Source organism: Triturus cristatus, chromosome 9 (assembly GCF_964204655.1).
Source record: "Triturus cristatus chromosome 9, aTriCri1.1, whole genome shotgun sequence".
Classification (NCBI taxonomy): domain Eukaryota; kingdom Metazoa; phylum Chordata; class Amphibia; order Caudata; family Salamandridae; genus Triturus; species Triturus cristatus.
In genome coordinates, this window is record NC_140592.1 from 703,774,203 (window position 1) to 703,790,103 (window position 15,901).

Sequence of the window (15,901 nt, forward strand, 5' to 3'; positions counted from 1 at the left end):
AATCTGGTGTGTGGCAGTCCTGGGAGGGAATGAGCCCTGGAAAGAGCTTGGCCTAGATTGACTGTATACAGGCTAAATAGTAGTGAGGCCAAGTTAACCCTTGTTTGAGCCCTTTGATTGTATTCATGCCGACTGATACTCTAAATCAGTTACCAATCTTAACTCTAACCCTGGTGTCAGAGAATAAGGAAACGATGGTCCTAATATCTTATCAGAGGTTGTAGATGGTAAATATAGTTGGAATGGTGGTGTGAGATTGTACAACCTCTTCAAGTTGTTCCCCATCGGAGTCTTTTAAAGCAATCTTGTTTGTGCTTTTTAAATTATTATTTCTGCTTTTGTCATCTGGGAGTAAGGAATCAATAGTTGAAGATAACTCGATTATGGAATAATCAACTTGATTTGAAATGCTGTGCTATATCTGAGCAATAGTCTCAATGTATATTGGTTGTTTGAAGTTTGAAGTTTCAAGGCTCGCTCAAGTAGAACTAGAGTCCTGAGGGACTCATTTTCCTCATTCTTGCACAGATTGCAAAAAAATTGGGAGATTGATGGAGTGGTCTCTTCGGGAAGGACCAACTCGCTCGAATATCTGAGGTGGCTTGTGCTATTGAAAGACAGCAGTGATTCTCCTCGCTCCTGCCACTTGGAGCTACTGCTGCCAGACATCCTTTAGCACTTCACTCTTTTCCCTGCTGCCCTTTGCCGAGGCAGTCGGAAAACTTTATGTGATACCTTCCAACTATGATTGAACCATTCTAGTAAAGGGGCGAAGCTCCTATTATTTCAGATGACTAAATTCCGACCTGATTTGTGAAGGCTTGGGAAGAGAATTGGAGCACTTGCTGGGTTTTCGGCAGTGCCTTTCTAACCAATGGGTTCCTAGAGGCAAGAAAGCACAGAAAATTGAAAGGAGTCCTTGAACCCGTACTGTGGAACTGTGGCCCCCACCAGAGTATCTCTGGAGAGACTGGCAATGATTGCTTTGCTGCATAATGCAAAGTCTCAGCCATCTGTCTGAGTTATTGTGTGCTGGCTTCTGAACCTCTGTCTGTTTTTTTCTTCGTTTTTTTCTAGAGTTTTATATAGCCCAAACTAGACCCGACAATATCGGGTGTCAGAGCGCTTTACATGAGCACCAGTTTCGTTACAGATGGACACATTCTTTTTTGTTAGGCCGATTAAGTGATTTGCCCAGAATCGCAGGATGTTAGTGGCTGTTCTCTTGAGGTAGAGGATACAGGTCCTTTAGCAGTTGAGACTTGGAACATAAAAAAAGTAACCAAATTTAATAAGAGAATGGGAACGTCCATCACAAATATGAAGAGATAAATTAATCAATCATAAGGTATTAAAGATAAAAAGTCGTAAAATATAAACCCCTTGCTCTGCTCACTGTCCCCCCATTCCACACTTTGAGTCAAGTACTCCTGGCAGCTGGTCTCTCCGCTGGGTATAATAGGCAGGACGACATTGATTAGAGCGCTTTGGACAGTTATGTCGGAATCTGTAAATTTATTCCGGGAACCTTTAGTTAGGAGGCCTGTTTTTGAATTTGATATCCCTGGTTGTGAGGGATAAAACGTTTTTGGGGGTGCATCTCACCCTGCACCCCAAACCGTACCAGTATCAATAGAATAAAAACATAGAACAATTTCCCTACACTACCAAAGACTGGAGGGAGGGGCAAAGGTGCTGGGGACGTTCCAATATCTCTAGGTGGAAAAGTACATTTAGAGTGGCTGTTGAGTATTGATGCCACTGTTGCTACCACCACTGTATTGTATTGCTCTTCAGCATTTGTTCTGTGAAGAGGGAAGGACTGTATTCCCACGTTTGTATATAATAATACACAGTTTCTGTTTGGTTACATAGAGTATAAGTCTGGCATGGAGCGTGCATCTGTTAACCTAGTCAGTATTAATTCTTGTAGCAAGTTGGTGCACATGCCACAGAGGTGCGGTATCGTGTAGTGGGATGTGGAGCTTGGTGATGTGTTTGATGATGACATAATAATTTTCTTTGCAATTTACACCTGTTTCAAAAACGCCAATAACGTTAGTTATTATTAAAAATAGAGATGTGGATAACTGGCATCTGCGATACTGTGGTGGGTGGTTAACTTCTCAATCATGCGACAGATCAAGATTGCTTTAAAAATTATTTTATTTTGTTTTTAGTGATAAACAAAATGTGCATCCATTCCTGGATAACAGAAATGAGGTTCTGCCTGAAAGGACATATGTACAATGGAATGTAAACAAGGTAACACATAAAGTGGTAGAGTAACGCCCCTGAAATGACACAGGTCCGCGAGAACATCAAACGTGAGGCCACAGACCAGAGTTATCAGCGATAATAAATCCAAATCCCAGAAGCGCCCATTGGAACACTTGCGACGAGCACATTCATACGGACATACAGTGATATATGATAAAATATGATTGACACAGGTCTTTCCCATCACACAGAACATAATAATACAACAGAGCAGTTAGCCCATGGGCTCCATGACACTATTGTACTATAGCAGCAGGATACACAGTTGGTTCATTTGTTGCTTTTACTGCTGTACTTCTACTTGCCACTACTTGCTTGTGGCTTGAACGAAACCATGTCTTTCCAGTGCAATGCAGATCCACCTCCAAAGACCCACAGTTAAGGCACAAACGTTAAGGCACTTGTTTAATTCGGCAACAACATAGTTTGGATGCTATAAACTTTTACTGCTGATTCTTTATTTCAAGCTTGGTGATTGTGATTTGGCAATATAGGACTAGCGCGTTGAGCCCCTCACGGGTGAGTAGTGCGCTCTATAAATCCCTGATTGATTGACTGAGCTTACACATAGGCTAGAATAGGTGAGTACTGATATGCAACAGTGTGGTGTTTACAGGATGAGAAAAAAACCTCACATTTCAATGTTTCCTCTTAAAAATGAGGAATAACATGCAGATTTTGTGATTTCCACTCAAGATTCCACTCTCAGAATATAGGTGCTGAAATGTATCTCCGTGGGCGGGTCCAATCATTGCCGCACTTCTTATAATTCTGATCCCTGTGCATACGGGTCAGACATCGAGTGGAATTTAATGGTCCACTCATAATCAGGGCCACGCGGTATTATGGCTTGAGGGATTTCAAACATACCCCTATTAGCTCTCTCTGATACAGATAGTGCAGCTAAAAAAGCTTCCTCCAAAACATGAATTTGGCCCATTGTATTTGTAAACAAAAGATAAAGCCTGATCATTATTTACAACTAAAATTAAGTTTATCCCAACTTTTATATATATATCTACATATATATACACAAAATCTGGTACAAAGAAATCTGTAAAACATACGTTAATGTCTCTTTAGCTGCTGATATTTCCACCAGCCATGGCGATTGAGCATCCTCCCATGAGCTAGTCCCTAAAATCTGATCTTTAATTTCAATATTGTGCAAATGTTTCTTTCTTTCTCTGTAATAATAATGACCATGGAAAACAATGAGAAATACGAATCATGAAGTAGGCAGCATGGGTATGATTAACATTTGTAAAATCATGACCATGAAATCCTGAATTCAAGTTTAGCAGGCTTATTATATTTAGCTTTTTTAGATGTGTACCACATATTTTACTCTTGTAAGACAGATGTGAAGAAGTGAGGCTGAAAAGAGGCTACTAGTCCCTTATAATCAGAGTTTTAAACGTTATGCTCAAATTATATTTAAAACAAATTGCTAGTTTTTTCTATTGGTTTACTGAGGGCTACCAGTAACTCCCACCAGGCATCCAGACTGTGAAGAATCCAGATTGTGAAGTCTGGATTCAGCTACTCATTGTGAAGAAAGCTAAACTTTTCTTTTGGGACAGAAGACATCTTTAAAATGTCATATTAGAAAATGTATGGAGCATTCAATATCAATCCTGGGAAAAAAAGGAGAAAAAGAAGAGTGTCTGTGAGTTTCACAAAGACGAAAATTCTTATACATTTTTTATTTTATGGACTCTTTTTTAATGTGGCTTGCTCGTTGATCCCTTAAGAAGTAGTCTCTGCAAAGAAAACAAGCATTAGCAAAGCCAAAAGGCTCTCCTATGCCAGCTATTGTCATTGTTTTTAGCCATGTGGCACAGCAGCATTGCTGAATAAGTTTAAAAATAAAAGAGTTATAATGTGCCCAGCGATGGGCATGTAATAGTGTGCTTTTTTAAAATTGCTGGTGGAAGTTGTGAGGGCATGCAATACAGAAGGTTTAGATGGCTCCTGCCACCCTTTTGCAGGCAATACAAAAATTGCTTTGACGCAGCTAGCACTGGTCCCGCCGTAAAGTTTATTTTTATTTTTATTACTGTGTGCAATAGCATTTATGAGAGAACCTCTGAAGAGATACTAAGAAGAGTTGCTAAGGTCCAGCCTAAAGGACGCAGACTTTGAACAAGGTATGATCTCACCTTGATTTATGTGGAACGAGAAGCGATCATCTTGATTCCTACAGTTAAAATTGGGTGTGATGTGGAACTTATCCTGCCGTCCTGGAGAATATCAGAAATGAAATCCTGTAGGAACAGTCTAATATTTTGTCAGAAAAGGGACAATGTCTATTGCGACAAAAAGGTCAAATGTTAACCTGTGTTCCTCTATATGGGAGAAGCTAAACCCATTTTTCCTACACGTGAGCAACATTACCCAGTTTCTACAAAATATTTTAGTCGCTAACTTAATAATATCTGAATGTTTACATCAATTTTTCTTACCACAAAACATTCATTTGTTACATTTTAAACATTAGAAACTTTTTTTAATCCAAGTTTAGAAATATACCAGTCATACTCAAATAGTTGCCATAAATAATTTTTAAGTTAAAAAACAGACCGTGTGCATAATTGCTGATCACTTTAGCTATTAAATGTACACATCCTAAGTGCTTGATTTTTTTATACATTTGCCTGCGTTTTCTTACCTATGAGGCAAACAGTGCATTTTGTTTCTTTTGCTTTGAATAAAGTAAACCATTTGTCCAGTGCCACACCTTGGCTAAAGGCTGAGATTGGCACACATTCTGGAACATTGAAAAGTGTACAACGGGTGGAAGATAGTTCTTGGCCGATTCAGTTTTTTTGTCCGATAATATTGTGACCCTTGTTATGTTATGTTGTTAATTTAATTTATAGCACGCACAAATCACCCCAGGAGGGGTATCTTGGCGGAAAACAAATCACAGGCAAAGCGGGAACAGCTAAATTAGAATAGCATTGTCTTAAGCAATTTTCTAAATTTCAAATGATTGTGGAGAGGTAACACATTCCAGTAAAGAGGAGCCAGGTAAGAAAAAGACCTGCCCACTGAATGGGACCTTCTTCTGGCCTGAGGGACAGTGAGCAGCGCTTTAGTAGTACCTACATCGAAGTATCTAAGTATGTTGTATTTATATAGCTTGAACCTAGCTGAAAGCGTAACGCAGTACAGGGTCAAAGGCAAAGCTACAGTCAAGACGTGGACTGCTGGTGGGTGGTGATGTAGTGCTGTTCAAAGAAGGGAATCTTCAGCTGTATCCTAAATTGAAGCAGGGTCTGTGTTGTCCTAAAGGATACATGGATGTTTTTTTCCAGATCCAGGGTACATAGAAATAGATCACAGCAGAAAGTGTTTCACATGATTGTGATAAAATGGCAGTCGAGAACCTGCTACCAGATTCTTGAAAACGTGTGCATGTGTGATGGAACTTCAAGTATTGTAACCTTTCATCTGCTGGTTTTCTACACACAGGAGACAAATTAGAGCTGTATGCAGGAGGAGGGCATGATTGGAAGGTGCAAGTCCTGACTATCCCACCTGCCTTGCATACTTAAGTAGAAGGCATGCACCCAGGGCCGGCGCTAGGCATGGGCAGTGTGGGCAGCTCCCCAGGGCCTTGTAGTCAAGCCTCCAACCTGGGGCCCCGCACCAAAGCAAAAGTCAGACCAGGCATAAAAGGTGAGACCTTGCAAGTGTGCCACCTTAGGAGGCCCCCCCTCCCCTGGCCTCAATGCTATGGTGTAGCAAGGGGAACCCAAGGAGAGGGGGGCCCCCATTCCCAGTTGCATGAAGACACATTCCTCAGGTTTGTCCGGCCTCCACACTCCACCCACACAGAGTTACAGCCGGATGACTATTGCCGGCTGTTTAGCTCCCTGGCAGTATTAGCCCTCTCTGGAGATAAGCAATTCTCACACTCTCAGCCCTTGATGAGCTGCTAAGAGATGCTTGTAGGTGACTGAGAGGGAGTGGCTGCAGCTTCAGAAGGAGCGGAGGGGGGGGGGGCGTCTATTGAGATGCAAACAGCCCTGAATGTTTCAGGTCTATGCAATTTAGAGGGGCTTCGCACATTTCCTTTCTGCCCATGGCCCCACAAATACTATAACCGGCCCTGTATGCACCTGATTCGTATCTATGTAAGCACTGATTCTCACAAGCCATGGGGGGAGAAAGAGAGAGAGGACTTCTTCAAGTCAGCCATTATCCTCCTCTCCGGCCTCCTCCAACATGGTTCATGGAGTGTTGTTCTCTGGACAAACTTTAAAAGGAGGTCAAAGGATTTTTAATGGCTTTATTTGCGCTCTTAATTAAGGGGTGCCAATGAGAATAATTTCACCAGCACTCCTACCAGTATCAAAGTGCACAACACAGGCATGGGATATTTTGGACAGCTATCTGCACACGCATCCCGCGTGGCTTTACAATACCAGCCCTGACTGGCGAGGAAGGACAAGCATGCCCATTTTTGAGCTTCTACTGCTTCTGGGTCTGTCACACCCCTGGTCACTTTCCGCCGCACAATTAGTGTGAGTGGCCTGTCTGCACATGCTCATGAGAAAACATGCTTACAATTTCAGCCACGTCCATTCTACACAATTTTACAATCTACCTTAATACACAATTTTAAAATCTGTGAATGCACAGATTAGGACAAAAAAATATGGTGAATCTTGGTTCCTGGTGCTTAGAAGCTAACCACATCTGCCCGGCAGAATGAGCTTACTGCACAAAAAATATATCATTTCTGATTCTGTCTCACTTGATTATTACACATGGACAACCATTTATGTACATTTTTCGAGGATATGTTCGAGAGGCCTCAAGACCGGGCTCTTTGCGTATTAGACGTGGCTTCACGACCCCATATTAATGTTTTGTATCCCCACTCCCAAAGCACTTACAAGAAATGACATAGTTTCTGCCAGTAACTGGTTCTAAAATGCACTTCCAAACATCATGATTATTTGTTTTTAACTTCGAAATCCCTTTCAAAAAAGCTGAGTGTGCTTTGTAACATCCACATATATTATTGTTCGAAAATACTTATTCAGAGTCTGTAGAAAAGCAGCAGTTTTTGTTGTGATTGCTCAAATAGCCAGAAGCAAGAACCAGGTTTCAGATTTGTTTCCAGAGTTTAAGTTGTTCTATTTTTATCAAAAAAGTATTGTTCGTCACAAAAAACATGTCGATCAACAACATTCATCGTCCGCAAAATCAAGGAAATATTTGGTTTTTCTTTGAATCAGAGCTGAAGATTTAACCCCTGTGCAAACTAGCCAGCATTCCCCTCCATGGTCCACAGCTGCAGCAAAACATGGGGTACTGGCTACCCGACTATGGTTTCCGAAAGATTACTTCGTTCACGACTAACATATAAAAGTACGACAAGGTTCTCCAGGTCTGGCATAAAATATTATTAATTCTGTGACGTTTTCCTAGGTCTACTGCACAAGATAACTTCCCCAAACGTAGCTTTGCCAGGCCCAGTGATCTGTACAGATCTGAGCTGAAACATATAAAAAAAACTCAACATGAGTCATTGCTTCCGGAACAGGTTTGAATTGTTAAGGGTAAATCGGCAGTGTGATTTTTGCTTTAAACTATGCTTCAAAAATAAGAGCTGGAGGCGATTTTTGAAATTCAGTTTCTTTGTCATGTTGGCATCACTTGATCTCGTGCACGAAGACAGACGTCAAAGCTTCTCAACTTCTTCAGGTCCAGACACTACCACCTACCCTTTTGAACAGAACTCTCAGTCACAGATTTAGGGTCTGATCAGAAATGTACCTTTCTGTAAAAGCATGTTCGACTGGGATTTATCCACCCTCTTGTGCAAGTTTTTCAGCTGTTTCTTCGGTGGAATTTGCCAAACTACTGTCTGTTTTGGCATAGTCTCACACATTTTTCATCGTGTCTGCAGTGCATTGGAACTTTGGTGGTAAAGCGGTACCAATGCGCCTTCTCCCAGAGATTGGGGGCACAGGTCCTCCTATAGGACGCCAAAGGAAAACAGCATCCAGTAGCACCGGTAGCAGCTAGGAACGATCGCCTATTGGCTCACATGATGTGGCTGTTCTGCAGGAGTGAGCTGACACTGTTCTGCAGAGCCACTGTCACTTTCTTGGAGGTTCTCCTCAACAAGGGGCTTTCAGGGTGATGGTCTCGCAGGTGCACATAGTTGGCCTCCTGGCTGTTAGCTGTGAACCCACACTCTTCGCATACGTACAACTTGGTGCGCCGCTCCTTGTAGGCATACTGCTGGTGAACACCATGGATTTTCTTCAGATGGGACTCAAGCGAGCACCGTTGAGTGAAGGCCTTGTCACACAGGCTGCATTTGTATGGGCGCACACCTGGAAGGGAAAGACAAGTAAGCAACTGACCACAGTTCAGCATTTATTGTGTATGCTAAATATACACTTAAAACAGTAGTGATACAACTGACTGTGTGGGCACAGAATATCTAGTGGGGGATATTGTTATACTTTAATATAAGTAGCCAAAATATCAAATACAAAATTATCAACAGGTATGTATAGACTTCATATAGCTACTCCAGATACATGCATATATTAAATGGAAAGAAACAAAGGTTAAAGTAATGTTACAGCTAGGTGAATTTGTCAGTGACAACATTAACATTTTGAACTAAAAAGACACAAAACTTTACCAGTTATAGTCAGCAGGGCTAACTATAACTTGTTCACCGCCATGCACTGCTTATGACCTCACATATGACATCTCTCATGACATGTTCTATGACATCATTTATGACATCTCTGATGGTTCTGCATAATTATCAGGGGGAGGATGTTGCTCCCCCTCCCTGGGCCAATTTCGGCACGTGGGGTCCCATTCCCGAGTCCCAACATGATTATCAGGGGGAGGAGGCATGTAGCCATACTTCAAGAGCTGATGTGGCCCTGGGGACCCCATCCCTGGGCCCTAGAGTGCTTTTTAGGGGTAGGGGGCACACAGGCTCCCTCTCTGGGCTAATTTCGGGCCAGAGGCCCCATCTCCCGGGACCCTCAAACTTAAAGATAGATGCCCAGGTGCCCACCCAGGGCACTGACCCTGGAACCCCAGCCAGTTCCACACATAGAACGGGAGCCAGTATTGCTCCTACCCACAGGTAGCAGCTCCTAATGCTTCTCCCTCTGGGCGGGAGCAATAATTCGATCTGTTTCCCTGCCCGCTTCAGTGTGGGCAGGGTGAACAAATCAAAGGTCCACTTCCACCGAGCAGGAGCATTTTCAGAGTTCTCACCCACTGGGAGTGGACTTGGTGTTTGCACCCGCTTGGTGGGAAATATAAAAATGCTCCCGAAGAGTGAGAGCTAACACAGGTTTCCCTGCATGGGCCGTCGTGGGCAGGGAAACCACTATATCTGGGGGTGGACTCCGGGGGACATATCTACTGAGCCGGCCCCAGGGGAAAGTGTCCCCGGGCCATTAATGGTTCAAGGAGGGGGGCTGCCCGGCTCCCCTCCCTTCAAGTAATTGGCCCTGGGAGCGTGCTCTCTGGAGCCTTTAATGGCTCAGGGAGGAGGGGGCTGCATGGCCCCCCCTTCCCATTTTGTCACATTTTTGCTCTGAGGGTGGGCTCCCCGTGGCCTTTGGAGGCTTGGTGAGGGGGGCTGAATAGTCCCCTCCCTGTTATTTCAAATTTTGGCCCCATAGGTGGGCTCCCGGGGCCTTTGGCGGCTTGGGGAGAGGGGCTGCATTCCCCCCTTCCCATATAAACACATTTTGGCCCTTGGAGTGGGCTCCCCAGGGCTTTTAGAGGATCTGGGAGGGGGACTCACAGCTCCCCTCCCTTCTATGAACTCAGTGCTAGGGTTGGCTCCCCAGGGCATAAGCTATTTAAATGTAGCCCGGACACCGTTTTGTTTTTCGATCCTGCAAGAATCTCAAGATTTTGGCATTTTTTGCCTATTTTTTCTTTTTGGGCCCGGGGGAGTGGGGTCCCTCTGTGCCCCCCACCCCATGGAGTCTAGGGGGTTAGCGTATACATGATTTTTAACAGCTCCGCCATACCTACTTGTACCATCACCACTGGCACATTAGAATAGACCTTGCTCTTCGGTCACTAATTTTGATAATTTTGCTACTTCAACCACTTTGTTCTTCCGTTCACCTCGACCCCCCACTATGGTTCGATCTAGATGGCATTCGGCACACAGTTGGCAATATGCGGGGGTGATTTATAAGGCACACTATCACTGATAATGCCTATAGACAACATCCCCCAGCACAATGGTCAGCTGCACAGGGGTTATTACACCTCCGCACCAGGTTGAATTATTTGCATGGTTAGATAGTGTGCATGCTTGATTGACTAAGCACACTCATGTGTTGACTGGCAAATTGAACACAACATGCAAATTGTATTTGACCATCATGCTCAAAGAAAATCTTATTATGTGTTTTTTCTTGTCTTCTCTCTCCGAACTTGTTTTTATCTCACCAGGTTGGGCATAGGTTTCTACAGAAAGAATTCCTATCAGCGCTTGGACGCTTAACTCCTTTAATATTAAGGTACTACAGGTTCACAGGCTTTTTCTCCCCTGGAACCTGTTTCACTTTGTTTTCACCTTTCATACCGGTCCTGACGAAGCGCCATGGGATCCCTTAGGGACCAACAGCGAGCGCGAAACATGGTGACCCCATTTTAGTAGGACTTTTTTCACCACAGCACCCCATCCTGACAGCAGCGGTTAGTTACACATCTGCCCTCCATATTCTTTCCAAAGAGGAGCTCCAGGATCCACTCCTTTTTGCTCCAGGATCCACTTCTTTTTATTTTGCCATATGGACCCGTGAATAAAAACTTTGGTTCTGGGTTCCATATAGTAATTTTAACACACTCACTCACCTCCCCTTTTATAGCCCCACACACCTTCATGCACAACTGCGGCGTCTCCTCAAAAGATCTACGACAAAGAGCCCTCTTGCGGGGGCTGTGAGGGACTGCAGCACCACCCCCATGAGGAGCAACGCCCGATGATGAAGCATAACACTCGCAAGGGTGTGTGAGGGCACTATATTCTAAAGGAGGAATTCCCCCATCCTTACTCCGACCCAACCTTGCGACAACCTCGCACACCTACTTTTAGGTCTCTTCTCTATTCTCTGAGGAACAGCTACCCTCCTAGTATTTATACTGTATCCTGTGGGAGCATGGGTACTGGACCTCCCCCCTTTTCTAATTACGCTCCCGGTCCCCAACTCTTTTTGTGTTACGATGGTAAGCGTATTCCTACTATGTCCCCTTAAACCAATTTTTAAAAAAAATAAGGGATAGAGAACTAAGTCCTCATGTCCTCTAATGGCTGCCAGCAACATAGTTCTCTTGTTGCTGGGAGCTAATCAGAGCGCTAGCTCCTGCGGGAGCGAGGTGGCCCAAGTGAAATAAAGCTTCCTGGGCCAATCAGAATGCTTAATTTTTCAACTGACACTCCTACAGGCTCTCGCAGACCCAACCATTTAGATACACAATTATTTTTTACCCTTAATTTCTCAAAAACTACTGAACGAATTTACACCAAATTACAAAAAGTAAAATCAGAAGACCAAGATCTAGCTTCCTGCCTAATTTGGGGTAGTTTAGTTCAGTAGTTTTTGCTGAGGCCCGACTTAAAGAGGCCTATGGAAAATGCATGGAGATTTTATGTTTTGAGGCCCCCCTTGGCCCTTGATTGACTGATCATCCCGAATCTTTCCAGGAAGGACCTGAGGTGGTAGAACTTTTTAGGGAGAGTTTGGATAAGATTCATCAAACTGCGCAAAAGTTATTAGTGAGCCAATAAATATTCTTTCTATGGAAAAGCAGACCTAACTATAACTACCCAGTGGCAACAATACATATATTGTCAAAGTAGGCAGACATGGAGATAATAGTAAATCTGTACTTCCCTATATGCACGTACCTTTCAATATTTTGGTCCTCAATATTTTGACTATGATATTAAGATATCACAGTACTTCATTCTCAGTAGTTCAGACTACAACAGTACAGACAGAACTTTCACAGTTATGCTTTTCACAGCATCAAATCTTAGAACTTGCTTCAGTCTATACATTTATACCACATAGATCTCGCCACATGTTTAATTGGGGTTGGTGTAGATGTTACTGCCTTTATGTATGTAGTAGGTTGCACATATTTGGTGCCAGCACTTCTTTTCAGACACAGAGGCTTATTTTTCATCATTAGAGGAAGTCAGCAAAGGGGAGGAGAAAGACACAGACACAGTGACAAAGTGAGATGCAGTAAGTGTAGTGAGGGTGGTGGAAGGAAAGGTAAGTGGTTAAATCCAGGCTAGGGAGCGCTGGCATTCAGCAACCCCAAATATTTAGTAGTACCAGTAGTGTGCTTCTAAGAAGAACTTTGGGACCTGTACTTTTTTTTTTTTACAAATTAAGAACATGGTGGAAGTGCATTAAGTTTTGCCACTTAAGAAGAATAAGAGATGGTGTAATTCTTGGTGTTTCATGAGGGAAAAGGAACAGAAGGTCTCTAAATTGAGTACCATGAGTTGGGTAATAGTAACTTATACTATTTACAGTGCTGGGACTCCACAGAAGTGTGGCTTGAAGTGCTATATAAAAGTCAAGTTACTATTTATTATCACCAATGACCCTGGCCTGGTTTGCTAGTAATAAGTGTGGGTAGTACATTAATAACAACAAGAAAACTAGTGACGTTAACCTGGAAGTAGAAAAGAGATGTCATCAACACAAGTATCTCAGTCTTAAAGTCAAAAGAGTTTATATTTTCCCATCTTCTTGGCCAGTTCTAGGTAATCCTCAATGATGCTGTATTGTATTGTATTGTCGAGCGTGAGAACCACTGAGGTGCGGTTATTGTGTTATGGTGATGTGCATGAGGGAGAGATGAGAGTGATCCTTCAAGACAGAGATGACACTACCAGCTATTGGCCTTTGGTGCTCAAAATGGCAGAAAGGGCACACATGTATCACCTGTATTTTCAGTTGGGCTCTCCCTTACCTGTGTGTGTTCGGACATGTCGTTTGAGGTCGAAGGTATCATTGAAGCCTTTGCCGCAGAAATTACAGAGGTGCCGTTTGATGTCATTGTGGCACTTCAGGTGGCGGTTCAGCATGCGCTGGAAGGAGAAGGTCTTCTGGCATATGTGGCATCGGAAAGGATCCCTTGGGCAATTTCCAGTCTCTACCTGCACAGGAAGAAGCACATATCTCAATCTTTTACACATATCATAATGGTACATTTCTATGTTTGGTTCTGAGATTGATTTGTGGTTGTTCTCCTGAGCACCCCAATATTGTGACTTAGAAGTTCCATACCCTCACCTGCTTTTGAGATTTACTTTTGACATTAAACTAACTCGACTGGAAAAATATCTTGAAGATGCATGGAATGCATATGCTTCATTTTGATATCAATATTATAATAAAACACAATAGCTTGGATTGTTTCTCATAAACGGGGCTACGGAAATGATGCGATTTTGTGGCCGCTGCATTTTCTGCATAATTATCAGGGGTGGCTCGTCTGCTAATGCGGAGAAGCATCGCCCCACTGTTCTAAGAGCAGAGCAAAGTAAAAATAAAATGATAATAACAGAACATTATTGTCATTTTATTTTTAGTCTGCCTTTAAGTTCCATGTTAGGGTGGAGCGGGGCTGGGCACACAAGACTCCAGCAGATGGAGGAGTGGTGGCTGCACCAAAAGTGCGCATGACGGTTTAGCTGGCCGTCTTGGGCCGGCCAACCCCTCATGCACACTGTGCATGTTCTCCACCGGCTGTATTGTACAGCCTGGGTGGAGAACATGCACAAGCTCCCAGTTCCTCTCTAAGCACCAAACCACAGGGATCAGACCGATCACAATGCTGCTGTAAGGCAGCATTGTGATTGGCTGGGAGAGTCTGGGAGCCTGGGTACTTCCGTTCCGAGAGAAGAGAATGGAGAAGAGGCAGCGGCATTAACAGGTAAGTCTTTTTTATGTTTTCTCCCCCCCCCCCGCCACCGTCACCACCAGCCACCACTGAAAATTATTGGTTTACCATAAACATCATATAATCCCTAATATGCTGCATAGTGTCTAAATCACAACAACAACAACAAAAAATCTGTAACCAAAACTGGTCAAAATTTACTAAAAGAAAGTGCTATATGTAGTGCTATCAGCTATGGGCCCTTTGCCAAGGTTAATTGACCACTGGTCAGCTGAGGTCGAATAACATAGTAATTGCTGGAAATTACATTCCCTTTTTAAATTTTGCAGAAACAGTTCCCATTCTATTAACAACAACAGTTCCTACATGCAGCAGCGGCCAGTACAGGTAAGGGCTGTGGTGCCAGGTATGGGGGGGGGGCGGGGGACTTTGACAGACGACGACGAGGAAACATTAATTATTTATTTAATTTCCCCTCATCTGTCGAAATCCCCACCGCCCCACCACTCTTAGCTGCACGGGCCACGGCTGCCTAGATGTTATTACTTAACGACTTCCCTGAAGCGGAAAAGGAAGGAGAGGTGGGAATCCTATACCAAGAAGATGAGAGTAGGGACAACCAACCTAAAAAAGCCTTCTGAGTAAGGTTCCTGTTTCAGAAAGAAATACACATTTGTGCAATAGGTTAATTAGTTGTTTATGGACATCTTAGGTCTTCAAGACTGCAGAGAAATTGTTCATAAATAACATTGCTAGGAAATACCACAAGAATGGGCTGTGGGCTTTTAGCTGGCATGCACAGGGAAGGAAACACATAAAGAGAAAGATTAAACAGGGGAGAATTATGAGAGAGAGTAGAGCATAGGAAAATACTTAGCATGAGAAAGATATGAAAGCAAAAGTAAGGATGAGAGCAAAAAAGACGGGAATATAAAAAGGAAAAAAAGAACGGGTGGCAAAAGGAAAGGTGACAGGAAGGAAGGAAAGGTGAAAGGAAAGATGGAGGTATGATGAAAGGGTGTAAGAATGAATGGATGGAAGTGTGAAAGGATTGATGAAATGGTGAAAGGTTGAATGGAAGAGTGAAAGGATTGATGGTAAAAGTGTGAATGATGGAAAGACGGAGGAATGGACAGGTGCAGAAAAGTGACTGGATGGATAGTTGAAAGACAGAAGGATACATGAACTACTATCAAATCAAATCAAATAGTGCTTGTAAAGCACACAGCTACTCAATAGAGTATCCAATTGAACGCTGGTCTTACCCGCCAGAGGGACACAGTATAAAAGGCATGATTAAAAAGAATGATATTTAAACTACGTTTAAAAGAGCCTGCATCCCTAGTCACACTGAGATCCAAGGGAGGGCATTCCAGTTTGCAGCAGCTAGCGCAGAAAAGGAGCCCCCCCCCCCAACTCTTCCACCTCTTCTTATGCATAGCAATGAATCAGCCGAACGCAAGCTTCTGGAGGGGTGATAACGGGGAAGTCCCTTGGACAGATATTTGGGGCCTATTCCATAGAAATCTTTATGAGCTAGCACCAGTCCCTTGAACTTCACTCTCACCCGGATGGGAAGCCAATGCAACTCCTTGAGATGGGCCTGAACAGAAACGGTCCAGGGAATATTGAGCAGGAGCCTGGCTGCAGCATTCTTCACTAGTTGGATTCT

At 43.3% G+C, this 15,901-nt stretch overlaps 1 protein-coding gene across 1 annotated transcript in view; it reads right to left on the reverse strand.

Moving 5' to 3' along the window:
• Positions 1–6,570: 6,570 nt before the first annotated feature.
• Positions 6,571–15,901, reverse strand: part of OVOL1 (ovo like transcriptional repressor 1) — a 44,957-nt gene continuing 35,626 nt past the window's right edge. Inside the window, exons 3-4 of the mRNA XM_085625845.1 lie at positions 13,297–13,483; positions 6,571–8,639 (exon numbers count right to left, since the gene is read on the reverse strand). Coding sequence (XP_085481971.1) covers positions 8,344–8,639; positions 13,297–13,483 — 483 coding nt within the window. The 3' untranslated portion in view covers positions 6,571–8,343. The remainder of the gene's footprint in view (positions 8,640–13,296; positions 13,484–15,901) is intronic.